At 38.8% G+C, this 26,111-nt stretch overlaps 1 protein-coding gene, 1 non-coding gene and 2 pseudogenes across 2 annotated transcripts in view; 2 read left to right on the top strand and 2 right to left on the bottom strand.

Moving 5' to 3' along the window:
• Positions 1–26,111, top strand: part of UBR1 (ubiquitin protein ligase E3 component n-recognin 1) — a 133,201-nt gene that overhangs the window by 23,675 nt on the left and 83,415 nt on the right. Inside the window, exons 4-6 of the mRNA XM_073876909.1 lie at positions 7,577–7,687; positions 20,522–20,652; positions 25,083–25,221. Of these exons, the coding sequence (XP_073733010.1) occupies positions 7,577–7,687; positions 20,522–20,652; positions 25,083–25,221 (381 nt within the window). The remainder of the gene's footprint in view (positions 1–7,576; positions 7,688–20,521; positions 20,653–25,082; positions 25,222–26,111) is intronic.
• On the bottom strand, positions 8,506–8,609 carry LOC112833503 (U6 spliceosomal RNA). The gene has a single exon (XR_003210654.1). It is a non-coding gene; the product is annotated as a U6 spliceosomal RNA (small nuclear RNA).
• Positions 20,823–21,379, bottom strand: LOC112833294 (prefoldin subunit 6 pseudogene; annotated as a pseudogene).
• LOC112833292 (WW domain-binding protein 2 pseudogene) lies at positions 22,824–24,744 on the top strand (annotated as a pseudogene).

Below are 26,111 nucleotides of genomic sequence, written 5' to 3'. Positions count from 1 at the left end.
TTAGCATCATTTGTTATTAAATTAATACAAGAATGAAGTACCACTACACACCTATTAGAATGGCCAAAATCCAAAACCTGACAACACAAAATGATGAGGATAGGAGCTGCAGGAACTCTAAATTCATTCCTGGGGGAAATGCAAAATGGTACAGCTACTTTGGAAAACATTTTGGCAGTTTCTTACAGAAGTAAACATACTGTAACCATATGATCTAGCAGTTGTGTTCCTTAATATTTACCCAAATAAACGGAAAGCTTACACCCACACAAAAAACTGCACAGGAATGTTTATAGCAGGTTTTTTCACATTTACCAAAACTTGGAAGCAACCAGGATATCCACCAAATAAGCCACTTTGGTATACCAATACAATGGAATATTCTTTTTTTTTTTTTAAAGATCTATTTAGTTGAGAGAGAGAATGAGATAGAGAGAGAGAGCATGAGACAGGGGAGGGTCAGAGGGAGAAGCACACTCCCTGCTCAGCAGGGAGCCTGATGCAGGACTCGATCCTGGGACTCCAGGATCATGACCTGAGCCGAAGGCAGTCGCTTAACCAACTGAGCCACCCAGGCGCCCCTACAATGGAATATTCTTCAGTGATAAAAAGAAATTAGCTACTAAGAACTGGCAGGACCATAAATGCATGTTACAAAGTGAAAGAAGCTACTGTGAAAGACTAGATACTGTGTGGTTCTAGCTGTATCACATTCTGGGAAAGGCAACACTGTGGAGACTAAAAAGTTCAGGGCCTGGGGAATGGTGGTGGGAGGGATGGAGGAATGAATAGGTGGAGCATGGGGGATATTTAGGGTAGTAAAGCTATTCTGTATGATACTGAAGATGTATATACATGTCATTATTTGTTAGAACCAAAAAAGTATACAACACCGAGAACCCTAATGTAAATTGTGGACTTTAGTTAATAATAATGTATCAAAAAATAATGTATCAACATTGACTCCTCAATTGCAACAAATATATCACTCTAATACAAGGTGTCAATAATAGGGGAAACTGATGGGGGAAGAAGGGGTATATGGGAACTTGGTATTTTCTGCTTAATTTTTCTTTAAACCTAAAACTGTTCTAAAAAAAGTCTGTTAATTTTTATGAATTTCAAAGGTTCTTAGTACATTTTGCCAAAGTGCTTCAGGAAAGAATTATACCAAATGTACTACAAGTAGTGGTATAGAATCCCGCAGAACCTGCAGAAACCTTTAAATAGAAACCCTTTAAACTAAAACCTTTCAAACTGAACCCAACTTAAAAAAAAATTTTCCCCACTTCATTGAAAAGTGTTTTCCTGATTGTTCTAATGTTGTTTCTCTTTGCTTATTCTGGAATGGTGAATATGAAATACCCTTGCATTTCTACTTTGCCATCTTCCTGGATAAAAGGAACAGGCTGTTTGTTTTTCCATCATCCTTGCTGACAGGGCCAAGGTCATTGATTTGATAAGTAGATTAAATTCCAGGAAGCCACAATCACAGTAATGTAGCTTTGATCAAACAACCAAAATAGTGGCTGAGTTCACCTAACCGGGGTCTTCTTGTATCTTGGAAACTGATACCAAACCAGGTTTGCTTCTAACATTGGTGTCCTTTTATTGAACACATTCCAGAGTCAATTACCGTAAGTCTGGAGAAGAAAACAAAGCCCACTACGAGGCTTCTTTTTCTTCTCCCTTTCCTGTGTAATGTCTCTATCTTCATTTACTAAATTGCAATGATATGTCTGTGTGTCCTTCATCCCCATCTGACTGTAAACTCTCTAGGACGAGTCCCAGGTCTGACTTTACACCTCCTTTGTCTTTCATAGTACCTGGGACATAGAGGCTTTCAACAAACATCTTTTGAAATGAAGTGTTAGGATCAAAAAGACTAGATCATAGGTAGAGCTGATATCTAACATTTAATTATAAAAATAACCATGAGGGTCTATTTTAACATCAGCCTGCTGTAATCCTACATGATGAGATTTATTCTTATATTGTCTTTGAAACACAACAGCACTGGGGCGCCTGGGTGGCTCAGTTGGTTAAACGACTGCCTTCGGCTCAGGTCATGATCCTGGAGTCCCAGGATCGAGTCCCACATCCGGCTCCCTGCTGAGCAGGGAGTGTGCTTCTCCCTCTGGCCCTCCCTGTCTCATGCTCTCTCTCTCTATCTCATTCTCTCTCTCAAATAAATAAATAAAATCTTAAAAAAAAAAAAGAAACGAAATACAACAGCACTAAAAAGTAATTAATTTACCCCGGGAATACAATAAAACTGTCTTTTTAAAAATTCAAACAATACGGAAAAATATAAATAAAAATTATAGTTGCCATTCTGTCCCATTGTACTTTCTTTGTTAAACTACATACAATTTAATGTATGTACATCCTTACAAATCTTTATGTATTTACAAACATGTACACACATTTATATGTTTAGGAGGGGTGTGTATGTGAGTGTGTATATAGATGGGATCTTACTGTATATCCTATCTTGCAATTTGTTTTCAACCTAACAGTATGTCATGGGGATAATTCTATGTTGATACATATAACAACTCCCCTGCCTTATTTAATTGTTGCATGTATTCCTTTATGGGATTATATCATCGTATATATATATATTATTTTTTAAAGATTTTATTTATTTATTTGACAGAGAGATACACAGCGAGAGAGAGAACACAAGCAGGGGGAGTGGGAGAGGGAGAAGCAGGCTTCCCGCTGAGCAGGGAGCCGGAAGCAGGGCTTGATCCCAGGACCCTGGGATCACGACCTGAGCCGAAGGCGGACGCTTAGCGACTGAGCCACCCAGGCACCCTATATCATCATATATTTAGCCCTCTCCTTTTATAGATAATTATGTTGTTTCCAGTTTTTCACTGATCAAAAATGTTGGAGTGTACACATATACCTTTGTTTTCATATGAACCAATGTATATAAATATTCAAGAATGCCTGAGGCTAGATATTTAGAGGTAGATTTTCTGGATTGATGGGTGTATGCATTTAAAATTTTGTTAGATTTTTGCCAGATATTTTCCTTGAATTACCAAGAGCTTACATTCTCAGTAAAAGAATATGAAAATGGGAGCGCCTGGGTGGCTTAGTCGGTTACGCGTCTGCCTTTGTCTCAGGTCATGATCCTGGGGTCCTGGGATCGAGCCCCATTTTGGGTACCCTGCTCGGCGGGGAGTCTGCTTCTCCCTTTCCCTCTGCCCCTCACCCCCGCTTGTGTGCTCTCTCTCTCTCTCTCAAATAAATAAAATCTTGAATATGAAAATGTTCTTTTTCCACAACTGTCCCCAATCTTTAGTCTTTTTTTACATTTTGCCATCCGTTGGATAGATTTCAGATTATTGAAGAACGTCATTATTTTAATTTGGTTATCTGTAGTGTTAACATCTTTTCATATTTTAATTGTTTAATTTCTTCTGTGTATTGTTTATTTCTTTACTCATTTTTCTTTTGCCTTTTACTTCTATGTTACATACTTTACAAACATTATCTTATTATGTTTGTCTTTTAAAAACTTGTTTTTGGGGCGCCTGTGTGGCTCATTTGGTTAAGCGTCTGCCTTCGGCTCAGGTCATGATCCCAGGGTCCTGGGATGGAGCCCCGCATTGGGCTCCCTGCTCAGCGGGAAGCCTGCTTCTCCCTCTCCCACTCCCTCTGCTTGTGTTCCCTCTCTCGCTGTGTATCTCTCTGTCAAATAAGTAAAATCTAAAAATAAAAAATAAAAAACCTGTTTTAAGTGTGATTTATTGAGATATAATTTATATAAAATGAAATCTACACTGAAAGTGTATAGTTTGAAGTTTTCACAAATGTTATACAGGTCAGTAGCCACCACCACAATCAAGATATGTTTTGACATCTGCCAGATACCCTTTGCATTCAGTTGTCTTGCTTCCATACCCCTAGTTCCCGGGAGTCACTGAACTGTTTTCTGTCCCTATATTTTTGCCTTTTCAGAATGTCATATAAATGAAATCATATAGTGTGTAGTGTTTCCTGTCTGGCTTTTTTTCACTTAGCAAAATGCCTTTGAAATCCTCTCATATATCAGCATTTTGTTCCTTTTATTGCCATTATATGGATCTGCTACAATTTCTTTTCATCAGTTGGTGCACATTTGTTTCCAGCTTTTAAATAAAGCTTCTTTAAACATTCATGTACAAGTCTTTGTGTGAGAAATGTTTGCATTTCTCTTGAGTAACCTAGAAGTAGGATTGCTGAATCTTAAGTGTATATTTGATTTTATAAGATCTGTTTTCTACCTTTTAACTTGATCTATGCTATCATTTGTCTTGGCTTTTTAAATATATATATTGTTAAATTTGCCAGATTTTTTTAAGGCTTCTAGATTTTGTGCCTTGCTTCTATGCCATTCCCTATTCTGATTATGCTTTTACTTTTTTTTTAAGATTTTATTTATTTATTTGACAGAGAGATAGAGCCAGAAGGCACAAGTGGGGAGAATGGCAGAGGGCGAGGGAGAAGCAGGCTCCCCGCTGAGCAGGGAGCCCGATGCGGGGCTCAATCCCAGGCCCCTGGGATCATGACCTGAGCCGAAGGTCGTCGCTTAACCATCTGAGCCACCTAGGTGCCCCTAGTCTGTCAGTTTTAATGGTATCTTTGATTTCCTCTTAATACCTATGTAATAGTTGATAATCTTATTTTCTTTCCTTTGTCCCAATTTTTAGTTGTAGCCCTTCTGATTGTTAGATCATATAATGTTTACATTCTTCATCCATGTCCTTACTTTTGATTTGTATCTTAACTCTGCAGTTGAATTATAAAATGTTCACCATCTGTCCTTTTTCTGAGCTCTTCCTAGTCACCTCTTGGTCAGATGAAGCTCATCCTCTAAGGGTTGGTGAACTAGTTTGTGGGTCAGATCTGATTCACTGCCTGTTTTTGTATGGCCTGCAAGCTAAGTTTGTTTTTATATTTCTAGGTGGTTGGGGAAAAGATAAAGTAGTAATTTATGATACATGAAAATTATGTGAAGTTAAAATTCCTATTTCATGAAAATTATATAAAATCAAAATTCTAGTGCCCATAAATCAAGTTTTATTGGAACATAACCTTGCTCGTGTAGGTATTTATTATCTGTGGCTGTTTCTGCACTACAACGGTAGATTTGAGTAATTCAGCAGAGATTATATGACTCGAAAAGCCTAACATATTTACTATCTGTTCCTTTTTTTTTTTTTAAGTAGGACTTGAACTCATGACCCTGAGATCAGGACCTGAGCTGAGATCCAGAGTCAGATGCTTAACTGACTGAGCATCCAGGCACCCCGCTATCTGTTCCTTTATACATAAAGTTTGCTGATCTCTGTTCAAGTAGATTTCTCAGGAAGGGCTCATGTATACAGTATTCCCGATGTTCTGACATGTTCAAAATTGTATTTTTATAGCTTGGTTGGAGATAACATCCTTGATTTGCATTTTCTTTCCTTGAAAACACAGCTCTGCTGTTGTTTTATACGTTGTCATTGAAAAGTCTGATACCAGTCTAATTTTTTTTTTTAATTAGATATAGCGAGAGAGGGATCACAAGCAGGGGGAGTGGGAGAGGGAGAAGCAGGCTTCCCACTGAACAAGGACCCCAATGCGGGGCTCGATCCCAGGACCCTGGGATCATGACCTGAGCTGAAGGCAGACGCTTCACAACTGAGCCACCCAGGCGCCCCACCAGTCTAATTTTCTTACTACCATATTATTTCATCTTTTTGCCAGAAAGCCTCAGGACATTTATCTTTAAAGTCTTAGAATTTTCATAGGATATACTTCAGAGTTGATCATATTAGGTGAGTTTTAGTTACTCATGGGTGTTTTCAGTGTGTAGATTCAGGTCTTCTTTTATTTTAGGAAATTTCCTTAGATTACAGTTGTAAGTATCAACTCTGTTCCATTGTTCAGATTTTCTTCTTGGGTGACTCCAGTTATGCCTATTTTCTGTTGCAACCCCTTTCTCTCTGACCTTGTATTTCTTTAATTATCACATTTTCATTTCTTGAAATGTATCACATTTCATTTCTCCTGCTTTGTTTAATGTTATTTATTAATTTTTCATTTGAGTGTATTGTCTTGGACACCTTGTAATTTAGAATTCATTTCTGATAGGATTTTCTAGTGCTCTTCTGTTTTTTTTTTTTTCCTGAGTTCAGTCAGGTCTCATTTATTCCTTTTTTGTCCACTTCTGTTCTTAGTTTATTTCTAATTAAAGGTGCTTTAATCTGATTAAGGGTTTTCATATCCCCCAAATGCTTGTTTGAGGCTATGTAATTAAGTTTGAAACATTAGATTACAGTTTTCTTCAGCTTTGTGATTGGGTTTTGGCTCTTACTGCATTTTTTGCCTTTCTTTTTTGGTAATAGTTTTGTATGAATATGGTCTATTTCCTTTTTATTTCATGGACAGTGTCCACAAGTGCTCTCTTCTATAAGTTCGGTCCTCTTCTGTGTAATTTCTTTTATAGATGATGTTGGTGGTAGAGGCGAGGTGAGGAGAGTGGCCTGTGTTGTTTCTCTCATTTCTCTAGGATCCTTAATTTTCCCTTTTTATTTTCTTTTTTCGTTTACTGCCACACTGTTAAGGTTTATCACTTTTTTTTAAATGTATTTCATTTTCCTCCAAAAGCAGTGCTTCTCTCAGGTTGCCACTTCTGGTCATGCTCACTTTTGATCTTTCCCTGGGAACTGCCAAGTCTCAACCTATGTTCCTCAACATTGGGTGTGACTTTGTATGTGCTTCATCTAAGTCCTCTGTACCTCTCTGTTTTCTTTCATGGAATTTCTTAAGCTCCTCTCTCATCTGCATTTGTAGGCTTCAAACGATAGGCAATAGGAACTCTAATGGAACAAGTTGTTTGAAGGCCGCGGCATTTATTTTTCATCTCTCAGTAATGCTGCAGACATGAATCGTGTGGTTTTATTGCTCTCCTTGTTTATGTTTTGGAGAAGGAGGTTTTGGGGAAGATTCAAAATCAGGCCACTGTCATCATCCTATATCAGGATTCATATATGTTGCATCATTTTTGTTTGTTTGTTTGCAGGAACCCTGAAAGGAAAAATAAATAGTAAATAATAATAAAAGTAAAAGTAAATAATTTTAATTGCAGTGGAACATCAAATAGATGTAAATACTGTAAACATTTCTTAACTATATAAGTATTATTATAATGATTTTTAGAAGTGTGTTTAAGCAGAAAAATGTCATTACTCAAGCATTCTAGGTGTTGCATAGTGGGCTGTTTTTTTTTTTTTTGCATTCTTCACAGTCTGTTCTCCATTAGTACACAATTTTAAAAACTATTATTTAAAAATTAGATGTTTCAAAGCATATTTGTTTCAAAATTTTGTCAGTTTTGAAGGCTCATTTTTGTTGTGATTAAGTATTCAGATTTTTATTTATTTCGGTTGACAAATGGTTTTTGGTTTATTTGGTTTCTATTAATGGTAGTTAAGGTTTAAGTATTGGGGAGCATTTATTATTTGAGTCATCTTCATCCTTCTTGCTTTGTAATATGTTTGAAATCAAGACAAACTCATTTTTCATTTATCAGATGCATACTTCTACTGGAGGGGGATTTTGTGACTGTGGAGACACAGAGGCATGGAAAACTGGCCCTTTTTGTGTAAGTCATGAACCTGGAAGAGCAGGTACTACAAAAGAGGTAAGAATACTATTTTTAAAAATTGCTAATTATTTTAAGCTTGATGAAATTAGATAGAAAGAAATGTTATGTGTATGGGTTAAACTCAATTCCATTAAGAAGCCTGCTTTTTATGTTCCAGTATTTAAATGTAAGGAGTTTTATTCCACTCTGTATTCTTTGTCTAAAGAGTGAATTTATGCTACTTGTTAAGCAATTTGGTAAGTAAGAGTAAACGATATATAAGGCTAGAAGAGCAAATGGAACAGTAGAACTGATATGTAACTTCAGTAATTCCTTTTCATAAAGAAAAAATAGTCAATAAATTGATTATCTGCTGTATATCCTAATCAAGAAAAGTGAGTAAGCCAGATAAAGGCTATTAGGAAGGAGAATGAGGAAAAAACAAAAACCCACAGATACAGAAGAAATTAAAAGGGTATAAAAGACTCTTTGATAAGACTATACATGGAGAAAATTTGAACAGTTAATAACCAAGGAAGAAATTTGGAATGTTGTTACAAGAAAGTACTTCCTAATAAGTACTTCCTATGTTCAAATGGTTTCACAGAGTAACCCTTTTCAGAACTGTAAGAAATAAATAGTTTTTGTACTCTTTAAACTGTTCCAAATAATCCTCTAGCATTGAATACCCCTAGGGCCCAGATTTTGATCTCTTTAAGTACTATTACCCATTTAGCCCATCCCCCTGCTCCAAGCAACCCTCAGTTTATTCTCTATAGTTAAGAGTCTCTTTTGGTTTGTCTCCCTCTCTTTTTTTTCCTTTCCCTTATGTTCATCTGTTTTGTTTCTTAAATTCCACATATGAGTGAAATCATAAAAATATGGAACACTTCACCAATTTGTGCGTCATCCTTACACAGGGGCCATGCTAATCTTCTCTTTATTGTTTCAATTTTGGCATATGTGCTGCCAAGTGAGCTGATTTTTAGAATGTTAACCTATGTACTTTATTTTACATCCTGTGAGGAGGCTCATTATGCCATGTCACCCCACTATTAGCAATGATGCTAATACTGATGGCCAGTTTCAGGAGATGACAATATGATATATCCATTACAAAGTTTCACTTTTCTTCTGTATGGCTAGCAAGTGATCTGTGACATGACAATTTAGAACTATGTGAATACTGTTCTTCATCAACTCATGTCTCAATAGATTTAGCATCCATTAATGAACCTTGCCTGAATCAAGTATTTCCTCCAGGTTTGCAAAATGTTGATTATTCTAATTCTATTATCCCCTCTCTACTAGCTAGCTAGCGATCACCTAGAAAGAAGAGCTCTATCTCATAAACTGGAAACACTTGTTTACCATGAAATACAATTCCTATTGAAGAGGTAGAATAGGGCCTCCTGAGTGGCTCAGCTTGGTTAAGCGTCCAACTCTCAATTTCGGCTCAGGTCCTGATCTCAGGGTCGTGGGGCAGAGCCCCGCATAGGGCTCCAAGTTCAGAGCCAGTTCAGGACGTGGTCTGCTTCAAATTCTCTCGCTCCCTCTGCCCCTCCCCCCACTCCTACTCTCACACATGCTTTCTCCCTCTCTAAAATAAATAAAATCTTTAAAAAAAAAAGGGTAGAATATATGCTTAGTTCATTCTCTTTAATTACCAGTTTTTAGAGTGAGAAATTAATATAATAACCATTGCCATGGCAACGAACCACTGCCATGGCAAAATTATTTAAGTTCTCTGCAAGTTTTATTAGGCACTCATGAATTTTCATATATAATACAAGAAAAAATAGATAATTGGACTTCATCAAAGGACACTGTCAAGAAAATGAAAAGTATACAGAATGGGAGAAATATGTTTGCAAATCATATTTTCTGATAAGGGACTTGTATCTAGAGCTTATAAAGAGCTCTTAAGGGGCACCCGGGTGGCTCAGTCATTAAGTGTCTGCCTTTGGCTCAGGTCATGATCCCAGGGTCCTGAGATCGAGCCCCGCATCAGGCTCCCCGCTCCAAGGGAAGCCTGCTTCTCCCTCTCCCACTCCCCCTGCTTATGTTCCCTCTCTCACTGTGTCTCTCTCTGTAAAATAAATAAATAAAATCTTGAAAAAAAAAAAGAGCTCTTAAAACTCCATAGTAAAAAGACAACCCAATTTTTAAAACAAGCAAATAGTCATTTCTTCATAAATAGTCATTTCTGGGGTGCCTGGGTGGCTCAGTCGGTTAAGCATCTGCCTTTGGCTAGGGTCATGATCTTGGGGTCCTGGGATGGAGCTCCGTGTCAGGCTTCCTGCTCAGTGGGGAGCCTGCTTCTCCCTTTCCCTCTGCCTGCCGCTCTGCCTACTTGTGCTCTTTCTGTCTTTGTCAAATAAATAAATAAAATCTTTAAAAATAAATAAAAGTTTTCATCAAATTAGGAATAGAAACAGTGAAACATGCAGAATACAAAATGGGCAAAAGACTTTAATAGACATTTCTCCAAAGAAGACATACAAATAGCCAATAGGCAAATGAGAAGATGCTCAACATCACTTAAGGAATCATTAAGGAAATACACATCAAAACCACAGTGAGGGCACCTGGGTGGCTCAGTCGGTTAGGCATCTGCCTTCAGCTCGGGTCATGATCCCAGGGTCCTGGGATCAACCCCACATTGGGCTCCCTGCTTGGCGGGGAGCCTGTTTCTCCCTCTCCCCCTGCCTGACACTCCCCCTGCTTATGCTCCCACTCCCTCTCTCTCTCTCTCTGTCAAATAAATAAATAAATAAAATCTTTAATAAATAAATAAATAAAATTTTAAAAAGGAAAAAAATGAAGTCATTTCTTCAAAGAGCGTATACACACACACACACACACACACACACACAACACACACAGCCAATAAGCACATGAGAAGATGCTTAGCATCATTGCTCATTAGGGAAATGCATACCAAAATCATGACATTCTTTTTCCTACCCACTAATGGCTATAATCAACAAGGCAAATAATAACAAGTGTTAGTGAGAATGTGACAAAGTTGGAGCCCTCATAAGCTGTTGGTAGAAATGTAGAATAGTGCAGCCACTTTGGAGAATAGTCTAGCAGTTCTTCAAATGATTAAATGTAGAGTTATCATACACCTCAGCAACTCCACTTCAGGTATATACTCAAAATAATTAAAAACAGTTGTTCAAGCAAATATTTAGACCTGAATGTTCATGGTAGCGTTATTCATAATAGTATTGTTATAACAGTTATTATAGAATAATGTATTACTCATAATAAAAAGTAGAAACAGCTCAATGTCTATCAACTGATAAATGGATAAACGATGTGGGTAAATCGATACAACGCATTATTTGTCTATATATATGTAAAGTAGTGAAACATGCTTCAGTTTGGAGGAGCCCTGAAAACATGCTAAGTGAAAGAAGCCAGTTACAAAAAAATCTCATTATATGATTACGTTTAAGTGAAATGTCTGGAATAGGCAGATTTATAGGGACAGAAAATAGGTTTGTGGTTCTTTAGGTCTAGGGGGATGGAAGCGTGGGGTGGGAGAAGAAGAAATCACTAAAGAGTTCTTTTGTTTTTTGAGGTGATGAAACTGGTCTAAAACTAATGTGATAGTTACAAATATCTGTATATACACTAAAAACCATTAAATAGTATCTTTTGAGTGAATTGTATAGTATGTGAATTATATCTCAAGCTGTTAAAAAATTGAAGTACCTAGAGCCTCACTTAGAAAATATTCTTTTTTTTTTTTTTTAAGGATTGATTTGAGAGAGAGATTATGCGGGCACATGTCAGGTATGGAACAGAGGGAGAGGGAGAGGGAGAGAGAATCTCAAGCAGACTCCCCGTGGAGCATGGAGCCTTTCACCCATGAAATCATGATCTCAGCTGAAATCATGAGTCCGATGCTTAACTAACTGAGCCACCTGGCCCCACTTATGAAATATTGTTGATAAAAGTGTTTAGCCTGGCGGCGCCTGGGTGGTTCAGTCGGTTATGGGATCGAGCCCCGCATCGGGCTCCCTGCTCTGCAGGAAGCCTGCTATCCCTCTGCCTCTGCCTCTCTCTCTCTCTGTCTCTCATGAATAAATAAATAAAATCTTTAAAAAAAATAGTTTTTAGCCTGAACTTAATAAAACCTTGAGGTTTAACTTTTAGGAAATACAGGGGAAGCATGAACATGATAAAGAAGACCACAAGGAAGATAAATATAAATTAATGTATGACATTTCAAGGCAAATCTAGAATATAGGAGTTTTTATAGGAAGTATGGCCTGGTTTCTGTCATGAAGAACAAAAGCTGGAAGTGGGGATGGGAGATTCATTTAGATGTAAGTGATCTAGACATAATAACCAAATGCAGTAGATATTTTGGGAAGAATTAAGGAAATTGAATATGATTAAGACATTAGATGATATTTAAAAATTATTAATGTTACTAGATAAAATAATGGTATTATAAGTATATAAGAAAAAAATTTTTAGAGATACATATTAAGTATTTAGGGGTAAAATATAATTAATTTTTACCTTAAAATACTTGAACAAAAAATACATATATGGAAAAATAACAGTTATTGAATTTAGGCAAAAGTGTGTTTATTATACTGATCTTCCTGTTTTTCTGTATTTAAAAAATTTTACTGATTAAAAATAAAAATCAGGGATAGCTGGGTGGCTCAGTTGGTTAAACATCTGGCTTCAGCTCAGGTCATGATCCCAGGGTCCTGGAATCAAGTTCCACATTGGGCTCCTTGCTTGGCTGGGAGCCTGCTTCTCCCTCTGCCTGCTACTCCCCCTGCTGTGCTTGCTCTCTCTCTCTCTCTCTCTCTCTCTCTGACAAATCAGTAAAAATCTTGAAAAAAAAGATAAAAATCACTCAATTAAACACCAAATAAATAACAAAAACATAGAAACTGTCCTTAAGCATAGAAGGGGGAAAAGAGAAAGTTTCCAAATTTGTTACATAAAGCCAACATTATATTGACCTCATATCTGACAAAATAGAGAATTTACAGATCAGTTTTATTAATAATTGTTATGCTGAAATACTAAATAAAACATTACTGGGTGAAATCAAGTTTAAAGGAATCATGTAGCACTATCATGCTTACATTCCTGGAATGAACTCTTGGAATTCACTTGTGAAACCATTAATCCTGGCACTTTCTGGGAAAGTAGCTTCTTCTTTTTTAATTAAAAAAAATTTTTATTTAAATTCAATTTAATTAACACATACTATATTATTAGTTTCAGGGGTAGAATTTAGTGATTCATCAGTTGCATACAACAACACCCAGTGCTTGTTACTTCAAGTGCCCTCCTTAATGCCTATCACCCAGTTACCCCATCCCCCCCCTCCTCCCCTCCAGCAACCCCCAATTTGTTTCCTGGAGTAAAGAGTCTCTTATGGTTTGCCTTCCTCTCTGTTTTCATCTAATTTTATTTTCCTCTGTTTTCATCTAATTTTATTTTCCCTTCCCTTCCATGTTCATCTGTCGTGTTTCTTAAGTTCCACATATGATTGAAATCATATATTTTTCTCTGACTTATTTTGCTTAGCATAATAACCTCTAGTTCCATCCATGTTGTTGCAAATGGCAAGATTTCTTTTTTTTTTTTAAGATTTTATTTATTTATTTGACAGAGACAGAGAGCGAAAGCAGGAACACAAGCAAGGGGAGTGGGAGAGGGAGAAGCAGGCTCCCTGCCAAACAGGGAGCCCGATGCAGGGCTCGATCCCAGGACCCCGGGATCATGACCTGAGCCGAAGGCAGACGCCTAATGACTGAGCCACCCAGGCACCCCAAGATTTCATTCTTTTTGGTGGCTGAGTAATATTCCATTCTGTGGAATATAGATATATATACATACATACACACACTACACACCACATCTGGGCTCTTCCCATATTTGGGCTATTGTGGACATTGCTGCTATAAACATTGGGGTGCATGTGCCTCTTCAAATCAGTATTTTTGTATCCTTTGGATAAATACCTAGTAGTGCAATTGCTGGGTCATAGGGCATTTCTATTTTTTTTTTTTTTTTGAGGAACCTCCATACTGTTTTCCAGGGTGGCTGTACCAGTTTGCATTCCCACCAACAGTGTAAGAGGGTTCCGCTTTCTCCGCATCTTTGCCAACATCTGTTGTTCCCTGAGTTGTTAATTTTAGTTGGGAAAGTAGCTTCTTTGATAACATTCTCAATTTCTTCCAGGATTATTGACCTGAAATCAAAAGTCATTAATCATGTTTGATGATAAAACGCTAGGGTATTCCCATTATAGAGAGAAGAAAAGGAAATCTATTGCTCTTGTTATTTAACACTGTTGTGGAAGTCAATCAAATAGACTCACAGAATAAACTGAAATACATCAGTATTGGAGAGGAGGCAAAATTGTCATGATACCTGGAAAACCCAAGAATGTTAACTGAAAAAGAAATAGAAAGCAGAGTTTAGTCCAGTTATTGGTTACAGAACTCATATTAAAAACCATTAGTTTTTCTGTTTAGTGTATTCAGCAAATATTACTTGAATGCCTTACAAGCAATAATATCTTTTAGAAAATGTAATGGAAGGGGCACCTGGGTGGTACAGTTGGTTAAGTATCCAAGTCTTGGTTTTGGCTCAGGTTGTGATCTCAGAGTCATGAGATCAAGTTCCATGTTGGGCTCTGCGCTTAGCATGAAGTCTGCTTCAGATTCTGTCACTCTCTCCCTCTGCCCCTCCTGCTCATGCACGCTCTCTCTCTAAAATAAATAAATCTTGGGGAAAAAAAAGAAAATGTAATGGAAGAGGGGTGCTCGGCTGGCTCAGTCAGTGGAGCATATGACTCTTGATCTTGAGGTCGTGAGTTCAAGCCCCATGTTGGGTATAGAGATTATTTTTTTTAAAAAATGTAATGGAGGAGAAGATCTCATTCATTATAGCATGAGAAAAAATATAATACTTTGGAAAAAAATAAATCTGCCAGGTCTGTTTTAAGAAACTTGAAAAGTATACTCCAATAGACATGAAAGAAAAAAAAATCAGGAGATGAGGCACCTGGGTGGCTCAGTCATTAAGCATCTGCCTTCGGCTCAGGTCATGATCCCAGGGTCCTGAGATCAAGCCCTGCATTGGGCTCCCTGCTCCGCAGGAAGCCTGCTTCTCCCTCTCCCACTCCCCGTGCTTGTGTTCCCTCTCTCACTCTCTGTCAAATAAATAAAATCTTTAAAAAAAAAAAGTATCTCTTTTAAAAAAGAAATCAGGAGATATACTTCATTTTTGGATTGGAAGATTCAATATTACAAAAAAATATACAATACCAAAATTTTTTCTAGAGTTAATCCACAAAATCAGTATTTCCCCAACCAGAATAACAGCCAAATACTCTTTTGGAACTTGACAAAGCAGAAGTTCTTCTGGAAAAATAATCTGTGAGAATTGTCAGGAAAAGCTGAAATAAAGAGTTATGAGTGTGAGTAGGTCTAACAGACTTAAAATGTATTAAAGAGCTGTAGTAATACAAATAATGTGACTCTTGCTACAGGAATAGACAGCAAAGAATGAAATAGAGAAGAGAATCTAAATCCAGATTGGTAATAAAGATAGCATTTCAGATCGGTGGTGGTATGTAACTGGCTGCCCATTTGGAGGGAAAAAAACATAAAGCTTGATCAGATAAATTCCAGAAATAACAAGGATTTTTTAAAGCTTTTTTTTTAAAAGAAAAGAAATTATGAACTTGTTAGAAGGAAATATGGGTAAATTTTTAAAAATAATCTTGAAGTAGATTGGGCTTTTCTAAGATTTTTCTTTAAATTCAGAAGCCGGGGTGCCTGGGTGGCTCAGATGGTTAAGCATCTGCCTTCGGCTCAGGTCATGATCCCAGGGTCGTGGGATCGAGCCCCCACATCGGGCTCCTGGCTCAGCGGGGAGCCTGCTTCTCCTCCCTCTGTCTCTCTCCCTGCTCAGGCTCTCTCCTCTCTCTCTCTCTCTGTATCTCTGTGTCTCAGATGAATAAATAAAATCTTTAAAAAAATAAATAAATAAAAATAAATTCAGAAGCCATAAAAAGGAAAAGATTGATAAATGGCTTCTGCAAATATTAATAACTTCTTTATAGCAAAAACTTTGTCATGAGATTAAATGACAGACCAGAAAAAAACATTGCAATGTCATAAAGGATAATGATCTATCATTAAGAAACCCCTGGTATTCTGTATGTTTGTGCTATGTGACCACTTGTGTGTAGTGTACTCTATTTTACAAAACTCAGAATGGAAAGAAATGGAATTATATTTGGAGAGGTAAAATGTGTTGTTTTCTCTTGAGTAGAAACATCAGAGGGCAACAGTATGGGCTCTAGAACAGGTGTCCTCAGTTTGTTTTAGAACCCCACTGATAGCTCTGTGACTTTGGCAGAGTTACTCAACCTTTCTACCTTTCAGTATCTCTCTAAACTGGAGATAATACCGTCCGCCTCACGGGGCTGTGAGGATTAAATGAGGTAATACATGCAAAGTGCTTAGCTCTAGAATTTGCCTGGGGGTATTCTAAGGGCCCAGTAAATGTTAGCTGTCGTCATTAGTATTAGTATTAGAGCTCCTACTACTTTTCCCATTACCTTTCTTACTTCTGATATTAATAGTACCTCACATTTGTATGTTTTAGACTTAATAGAGATCTTTCACATGAATTACATAATTTTATCCTCATTACTACTTTGTGAGGTAGATATAGTAGCTCCATTTTATAGAAGTAGGAACAGAGCCCCAGTAAAGTTAAGTGACTTGCTCAGGTTTGCATTATCTAGTCAGTGGCAAAGTTGGACCTAAAATTCAGATTACTTTAGATTCTGGGTTCCAGACGGTTTTTTAAAATCTTGAATTTAGAAATAATTTCAAATTTATGAAAAGCTGCAAAAATAAAAATAGTACAAAGAATAGTCATATAGGGGCTCCTGGGTGGCTCAGTCAGTTAAGCGGCTGCCTTCGGCTCAGGTCATGATCCCAGGATCCAGGGATCGAGCCCTGCATCCGGATCCCTGCTCGGCAGAGAGCCTGCTTCTCCCTCTCCCTCTGCCTGCCGCTCTGCCTACTTGTGCTCTCTATCTCTCTTAAATAAATAAATAAATAAAACTCTTAAAAAAAAAAAAAAGAATAGTCATAGACTTTTTACCCATTCACCAGTTGTTAGCCTTTTCCCCCATTTACTTTATTATTCAGCATTCGATTTTTAGATTGCCTCTTCCCTCTTACTCATTTACTTGTCCTAATCTCAGATGGCCATTCCTTCACTTGACAAATACTTATCAAGTGCCCGTTTCTTGATTAAATATTACCACATGTCCATTACCTGGAATACCAGTGTAACCCTTTCAATTTTATTCTCATTTTTGTTTTAAGGAACGCTTTTAATTCTGATTATTCCACTTTCCTCTTCTAATACGTCAAAATATTTTGAAATATTTTGGCACATAGAGAGTGATTTGTGGCTTGGTTTTTATAACCTGTTCATTCCATAACTAGTCATTCTGCAAAAACTGTCTTTGTGTTTTATTTATTTATTTATTTATTTAACATTTTATTTATTTATTTGACTGAGAGATAGTGAGAGAGGGAACACAAGCAGGAGGAGCGGGAGAGGGAGAAGCAGGCTTCCCACTGAGCCGGGAGCCCAATGTGGGGCTCACGGGGCTGGATCCCAGGAGCCTGGAATCATGACCTGAGCTGAAGGCAGATGCTTAACGACTGAGCCACCCAGGCGCCTCTGTCTTTGTGTTTTTGGTTTTTTTTTTAAGATTTTATTTATTTTTTTGACAGAGACACAGCAAGAGAGGGAACACAAGCAGGGGGAGTAGGAGAGGGAGAGAGAGAAGCAGGCTTCCTGCTGAGCAGGCTAAGCAGGGATCCCGATGCGGGGCTCCAAGACACTGGGATCATGACCTAAGCCAAAGGCAGATGCTTAAAGACTGGGCCACCCAGGCGCCCCTGTCTTTGTGTTTTAAATACCTGAAGAATCCTTGGGAGTTAAGATGACTCACTGAGTTTACAAAGCTAGCTTCCCTCCCTCTGCCTCATGGATTTCGAGTCCGTATGGGGTTTTCCTGAATCATAATGGCCTCAGAACACTGGATTTAGTCTTGAACTAAGCTGATCTTGGATTTAGAATTAGATTCAAAGGGCGATTGGTCATTCAGGCTTATCCAAAAAGTAAACCTGGATATTCTGGAATTGACTGATTATCTGGAGGTGAAAGAGGGGCACCTATGGCTAGCATGTAACTAATCAATTCATGCAACACAAACAGTCCTGTGTACATAGCGTTTTGTTTCATCTTTGCTTTGATGAATGTGAAAGCCATACTCTACCAGGTGCATGGTATTGTGCCAGTCATAGTGGGAATCTACCAAGTGTAATCCTATCTGGCTGATACTAATCAGCCAATCATCCAGCTTTTGGCAATGTCTTTTGAAGAGAGGCCTCTTTCCTGTATATATATAAAAGCAGTTTCTCTCTAGTCTTGCAGTACATTTCTGGGTTAATTATTAAGTTTTTTTTTTCTATTTAGATTATAGCCCTTTTGTTTCCTCTCATTGACCTTCTTATTTTTTAAGCTTTAGATGCTTTGCTTGAAAGTTTCTTATATACTTACCAGACCTCTTCTAAAGGGCTTACTTCTGATTGCTATGGCATGGAAGTAATGAGTTGATTCTTTTAACTCTTCACCTCAGACTACTATTTTGAAGAATTCGAAAAGATATACTGAGCTAAAAAAAAATACACATATGTGTGTATTATATTATATGAAATAGGAATGTAGTGGACCAATATTGCTCTTAGTACTTTGGCATTCTTTGTATCTCTAGTAAGTGCTTCTGAACAAAATCTCCAGAGAGAAGGTGACATATTGAAGAGAAGGTAAAAATTGAAATCATAAAGCATTGGGGAGTGAGAAAGAATAGGTGCAAAATAGTAAAAATGTGTAGGTTAAGAGTTTGGTGAATGCAGAATGAAACAGTTCATTAGAACAGTCTGTAGCAGGTAGGTTAATATTTAGTATTAAAATCTTATATTGAATTTCTACTGGATTTTTTTTGTCTTAAAAAGTTCCTTTGTTTTTTTTTCCTGTTTACTCTTTGTTTAAACAGCTTATTAAGATGTAACTTGATACCATATTAAAAAATTCTCCCATTTAAAGTGTATAATTCAGCACTTTTTGGTATATTTACAGTTTTTCATCCATCACCTCAATTATAGAACATTTTCATCACCCCCAAAAGAAACCCTGTATCCATCAGCAGTCACTCTCCATTTCTTACAAAGTCCCCAACCTTAAGCAATCGCTATTTTACTTTCTGTCCCTATACATATGCCTATTACGGACATTTTATATAAATGGGATCATATAGTATGTGGGGTCTTTTATGATTGGCTTTTTTCACCAGCATAATGTTTTCAAGGTTCATCAAGGTACATTACTTGTACCAGGTACTTTTTGGTACACGTAATATTCTGTTGTATAAGAATTCATATTTTAGGGGTGCCTGGGTGGCTCAGTCATTAAGCGTCTGCCCTCGGCTCAGGTCAAGATTTCGGGGTCCTGGGATCAAGCCCCGTGTTGGGCTCTCTGCTCAGCAGAGAGCCTGCTTCTCCCTCTTCCACTCCCCCTGCTTGTGTTCCCTCTCTCGCTGTGTCTCTGTCAAATAAATAAAATCTTAAAAAAAAAAGAATTCATATTTTATTTATCCATTCATCAGTTGATAGACATTGGGGTTGTTTCCACTTTTTGGCTATTATAAATAATGCTGCTATGAATATTTGTGTATATGTTTTTGTTTCAGACATGTTTTCATTTATTTTGGATAGTTATGTAGGAGTGGAATTGCTGGGTCATATAACTATGCTAAATATTTTGAGCATCTGTCAGACTATTTTCCAAATTGCCTGCACCATTTTACATTTCCACCAGCAGTGTATAAAGGTTCAAATTTCTCTACATCCTGGCCAGCACTTGTTATTGTGTGTCTTTTTTATTATAGTAACTGTAGCAGGTATAAAGAAGTATCTCATTGTGGTTTTGATTTATATCAAAATCAAAAGAGCATTTGAATGGATTTTTTAGCTGATTGATTTTAACAAGCCTTTTGTTAAGGAGGTAGTGGTCTGTAATAAAGAGAACATGGTTTTTTGTGGGAGCCGAAGACTCAGGTTTTGTCATTTCTGCTATTTATACGCTCTTTTACCTTGGATGGGTTCCTTATCCTTTAAATGTCACTAATTCTTGGGCATCTGGGTGGCACATTCCTTTAAGCATCTGCCTTCTGCTCAGGTCATGATCCCAGAGTTCTGGGATCAAGCCTGCATTGGGCTCCCTGCTCAGTGGGGAGCCTCCTTCTCCCTTTCCCTCCCCCCCCCCCCCCCCCCCCCACCCCACCCCCCCCCCCGCTCATTTTCTCTCTTGCGCGCGCTCTCTCAAGTAAATAAAATCTTTTTTAAAAATGTCACTAACTCTCTCCCTTTCTTACAGAGTGGTTATGAGGATCACTTGAAATAATGAGAAAAGTTTTTTGTAAGGTCTAAGGGATAACCAGATGTTCTCTGATATTACCATAATTAGGCTACTCAGGAAGGCAGAGAACATTCATAAGGGAGAGCATCACTAAAAAGGGGACTCTGTGTTCTGTCTCCTTTCCTTTCTATCTGTAGCACCAACTTGGCCAAAAGGAATTAAGGTAAACTGATGTGAATAGCAACCCTCTTGAGCTCAACTTGAATTTGTTCCTGAAGGATGGTGTAATGAAGTTATTAAAATAATTACAAATTAATAACATTTTCTTATCCATTTATTTGTATACAATGTTGGTAGTTACATTTTTTCTATACTGTCTTACAGAATTTACGTTGTCCATTGAATGAAGAGGTAATTGCCCAAGCCCGGAAAATATTCCCTTCAGTGATAAAATACATTGTAGAAATGACTATATGGGAAGAGGAAAAAGAACTGCCTCCTGAACTCCAGATAAGGTGAGGACATTTTTCAAAAGGGAGAAGTTTTAGCAATGATTATAATTTATCAGCATTATAACAATTATGTAGAGAATTCTCTTTGGAGAATACTTCCAAAATGTCCATTTATATGAGATGCTCTGCATAGGCACTAACAGAAGGTAAGCCAAAAGAAGACCCTAAACAGGAGCTGCTGACTTTTAAGAAAGAGCATTTTGGGGGTCTTTTGTTTTGGTCAGAAAACACCCCAGTGTTTTCACATTTTATTAGCTACAGTATAGACCCTAGAGCTGCTTCATTCCCTCCCCTCCCCTTCCCCCACTACGGGGTCAGGCCTTCCCAGAAGCCCCTGCCTTGGCTGCCTGGGCCCACTGGAACTCCCGCTGCAGCTGAGCCAGGGTCTCCCTCTGTTGCTATGACTGCCGTTCGAGGTCCCGGAGCTGGGATTCATACTGCTTAATTTCAGCTGTTATACAGTCCAGCCTCTTCCCCACTGTGGCCTGAGCCTCTCCCAGCTCCTGTTTGACCAGCACAGGATGCAGAAATTAAAAGACCATGTTGGACGCATCTAGCAGGGCCAGCTCCTCCTTCACAATATTACCTTCTGTTAGTTGTGCCTCAAGCTTTGCTGCCCTGACATGGATTTACTCAAGTCTTCCTATAGCTGCTGATATTTCTCCCTCTTTCCCTGTAGCTTCTTCTGGATTAGCTCAGCCCATGGCGGGGATGAAGGCCTTTCTTTCATTATTTGGGCTGGGGGTCTTACTCTGAATGATTTATAAGGACTTAGCAGCTACTCATCCCAGAAGAGAAGTAAATTGCCCAGTTTGATCCTGTCCTAGACCAACCTCCAGATTCCCCAAGAGGTTTGTGATGGTAATAAGAAGATAGCCCTTTACCATGTGCTTTGATACCTAGGATTATTTCCCTACTAGTTGTAGGGATTTAACATTTTAAAACTAAAACCCAGCAATTTCTAACAACCATAAGTCTTTCAGTGACAGATTTGCTCTTAACTTATAAAGGTACAAGAGAATTCCAGATCTGATATGAAGATACAGTTTGGGCCTTATGGGAATTTTTCTATCCATGTAATATTAGGAATTTCACAAAATTGCATCACATATTTAAATACTGTTGTTCTTTGAGTTTACGGATTTTTTTGTTTTAGGAAGAGAGAGAATTAAGAATTTTAATTTATAAAGACATTAAATCTATTGTTTTGACTCTTTGTGGGCCATAAACTGCTTGGGGAAATAAAGGTCATCAGAGGTTGCATCCAAAAAGGCATTAATTTCAGATATGTGATAATGTCAGTTAAACTCTTTAAGAAACTTTGTGTTGTTGGAGTGCCTGTGTGGCTCAGTTGCTTAAGCGTCTATTTTCAGCTCGGGTCATGATCCCAGGGTCCTGGGATCCAACCCCCACATGAGGTTCCCTGCTCAGCAGGGAGTCTGCTTCTCCCTCTCCCTCTCTCTCAGATAAATAAATAAATAAATAAATCTTAAAAAAAAGAAAAAGAAACTTTGTGTTGGTAAACATTATACTAGCAATCTGCCTGCCTGAAAAGGGAGAGTTGCTTGAGTTTGAGTGTATATATAGCAGCACCAGACTTCAGATTCATAGATCTGAGTTTAAGGCCTTCTAACTGCTTTTGGCATTGTGACCATGGAGAAGTTTTTTTGTTTTTGTTTTTGTTTTTGTTTTAAAGTAAGCTCTACACTCAATATGGGGCTTGAACTCTTGACCCCAAGATCAAAAGCCAGATGCTCTACCGATGGAGCCAACCAAGCACCCCTGTTTCTTGAGCTCTAACAGACCTGAGCTTAGAGTTATGAGATGGATTGAGTATATTATAAAAGCATACTGTAAACTGTTTAAAACTGATAATAACATCTGACATTTGTGTAGCCTATGACAATTGTTTTCACATTTTTTATGAGATCCTTACACCACTCTTGAATGTAGATATTATACTCTTTTTAAAGATGGAAGAGGCACTGTCATGTCAGCAAGCTTAAAAGTTTAAGCAGCCTGAGGTCCCTCAGTCACATGGTAGTGCTAGCACTTTCAATCTGCACACCTTTTTTTTTGTTAAACTTAAATGTTCTATAAAACCAGTATCACTTCAAGTAAGTAGAAAGTAAAAGCAAAAACAAACTCAGTAAAAACTAAGTGTTAAGGCACTATGTTGGGAGTCTCGGGACCCTTTTCCGAGAGACTATGGCGCTCAACAAGAATCACTTGGAGGGCGGCGGAGTGATCGTCAACAACACCGAGAGCATTCTGATGACTTATGATCATGTGGAACTTACATTCAGTGACATGAAGAACGTGCCCGAGGCCTTCAAAGGGACCAAGAAAGGCACCATCTACCTTACCCCGTACCGGGTCATCTTTCTGTCCAAAGGCAAGGATGCCATGCAGTCCTTCATGATGCCGTTTTATCTGATGAAGGACTGTGAGATCAAGCAGCCCGTGTTTGGAGCAAATTACATCAAAGGAACGGTGCAGGCTGAAGCAGGAGGTGGCTGGGAAGGCTCTGCGTCATACAAGTTGACCTTTACGGCAGGGGGCGCCATCGAGTTTGGACAGCGGATGCTACAGGTGGTATCTCAAGCCTCCCGAGGCGAAGCCCCCAATGGAGCCTATGGGTATTCTCACATGCCCAGCGGGGCCTATGTCTTTCCCCCGCCTGTCGCCAATGGAATGTACCCCTGCCCTCCTGGCTACCCCTATCCACCGCCCCCACCTGAGTTCTATCCAGGACCTCCCATGATGGATGGGGCCATGGGATATGTGCAGCCTCCACCACCACCCTATCCTGGGCCCATGGAACCTCCAGTCAGCCGCCCTGATGTCCCTTCCACTCCTGCAGCTGAAGCCAAGGCTGCAGAAGCAGCGGCCAGTGCCTATTACAACCCGGGCAACCCACACAATGTCTACATGCCCACGAACCAGCCTCCGCCACCTCCTTACTACCCCCCAGAAGATAAGAAGACCCAGAAGACCCCTCCTGCCCCTGCCTCCTATCCCTTGTCACTCTTCCCTTCCCTTCCCTTCCCCTTGGGGCTGAGGCTGGGGCTAGGGGGGTGACGGAAGGGCCTTGTTCTTCCTCCAGGTCTGATTATAAAACACTTAGCAGGGACTGGTGTTGAGGGAAGGGGGGCCCCTTGACTTGGGAGCTGTGCCTCCCCGCTTCTCAAGCTAGCTCGGAGCCCACGGCGCCGCTTGGATGCGCTTCCCTCTCACTGTGTCTGGGGCTCTGCTCAGGAGCGTGGGCATCCATCTCGCTCCTGTCTTGCTCTAGTAGCTTCATGCCCATGGCAGGATTCTGGCCACCTCCTCTACCGCAGTCCAGCTCCCTCATTTTGGAATCCAATTTATATTCAGCCTTGTGACCTCCCTCAGACCAGCCTCGCGTCTTCCTGAGGGCCCCCACCGGGCCCCCCTCACATTCCCTCCACTCTGGTCTCTGCCTCCCCATGGAAGGCGACCTTCTCACCGGACGGTCAGCCCACATTCCAATCCCAGCCAGCCTCCAGCCAGGTCACCCTCACTTTCACCTCCCTGTCCTGTCCTTGGTCACCTGTTGCCACCACTTTGACTTTTGGAGCTTTAACTTGAGCTTCCAAGTGGTGGACGGCACTGGGCTGGGCGGCTGCTTCCCTCCAGGTATTTTTGGCTTTTGTTTCCCTCTACCTTCTCTCCTTTCCCTCTAGAAGAGGCTTCTCAGACTGGAGAATGCATGTTCATTCCATCATACTGTTTGGGGGCTTTGGGGTGGGCTGGAACAGAGGCCCCTGACCTGAGCCTGTGTGCTGACCATGACCTCTCACCAGCCCCTCACCCTGCTCTCTTCCCTTTAAGCTTCATGCCTAATTGGTGATATGCCCCCTGGATGCACTAAAATTTGCTCTCATTTGCTTCTGGACTGGCCGTGAAGTGAGGAGATGGTATTTAAAGAGAATTCCCTATTTATTTGACAAAACAACAACAAAAAAAACCCAGTTAATATATTAATGTGAAATAAACCCTGTTTGCACCTTGATTTGTTTGCTGAAAATGTGAAGTAGTAAAAATGAAGTGACTGGGAAAAAAAAAACAAAACTGAGTGTTAATAAAATCTTACCATTTATCATTGCCTATCTGAAGGTCCTGAGCCTAGGGCTGTCTCCCTTTGCCGCAGTAAGAGTAGTATTAAAAACATATTGCCAGTAAACTGAAAGTAATAATTTACATCTGGAGGTAATAAAAAAATGAAATGGTATCAGGGTTTTTAAAATTTCATGGCACTGTAACACTTAAAATAACATCCTTTATCAGTATTGCTGTGGTACTTTCTCATGCATAAGAAACTACACTGTGGTTATATGTTATGTATTAGTCTATTTTTTACATTTTCCTTTATTTCAGTATCTGAATATATATCTTTTATTTTTTAACAGGGAGAAAAATGAAAGATACTATTGTGTCCTTTTCAATGATGAACACCATTCATATGACCATGTCATATACAGTCTACAAAGAGCTCTTGACTGTGAGCTCGCAGAAGCCCAGTTGCACACCACTGCCATAGACAAAGAGGTTTGTGAGCTTCATTTGAATTCTTATGCTCCCCCATATCAGCTTCCTGGGAGTCAGGGGTTGACTGAGTCCTTGACAAGTGCTCTTTTGTATTGTGTTAGGAACAATCATACTCTTCTTTTATTCCTTATATTCTAGGTAAATTGGTTAAAACTTGATTTTTCTGTGTATCGTAATTGTAGATAAACTAGCTTTCTTCTTTTATTCTAAGTAATTATAAAGTTACTGAATATATTTGGCAAAAAGTAGTTAAGAATGTCCACTTTAGTTTGTTTCTATAATTATTTATTAAAATAGCATTCTAGAGGCACCTAGGTGGCTCAGTCGTTAAGCGTCTGCCTTTGGCTCAGGTCAGATCCTGGGATTGAGCCCCACATCAGGCTCCCTGCTCCACGGGGAGCCTGCTTCTCCCTCTCCCACTCCCCCTGCTTGTGTTCCCTCTCTCGCTGTGTCTCTCTCTGTCAAATAAATAAATAAAATCTTTTAAAAAAATAATAAAATAGCATTCTGTAATTATTGAGCATATGAATAAATGCATTAATTTTGACATTTTTATTTATTACAACTATTTTTAGCATAATACTGATGCTGTGGTTCGGCTTTTTAAAAAATATCTATCCAAAGCAAAATGTGTTCCTCAGATATATAGAGGGAATATTAACTTAATCCTTGTCCTTGAGAGGAGTGTAATATAGTGGAAGAAGCAGCATGGCATTAGTAATTAGTGTAGTGGTGCTAGGGCTTGAGGAATCAATATCCTGGTCACACCTGTCATCCACTAGTGGATGCCAAGTGTGTTGTGGAACACATGTTGAGGAACTTGTAAATTCATTCATGGAAAGTATTTTTTAAAGGTTTTATTTATTTATTTGACAGAGAGAGAGAGAGAA

The sequence above is a fragment of the Callorhinus ursinus genome, unplaced genomic scaffold (assembly GCF_003265705.2).
Source record: "Callorhinus ursinus isolate GAN/ISIS: 27379988/994484 unplaced genomic scaffold, GSC_fseal_2.0 scaffold25, whole genome shotgun sequence".
Taxonomy (NCBI): Eukaryota; Metazoa; Chordata; class Mammalia; order Carnivora; family Otariidae; genus Callorhinus; species Callorhinus ursinus.
Note: the sequence above shows the minus strand (reverse complement) of the source record. Positions and strands in the feature narration are given on the sequence as shown.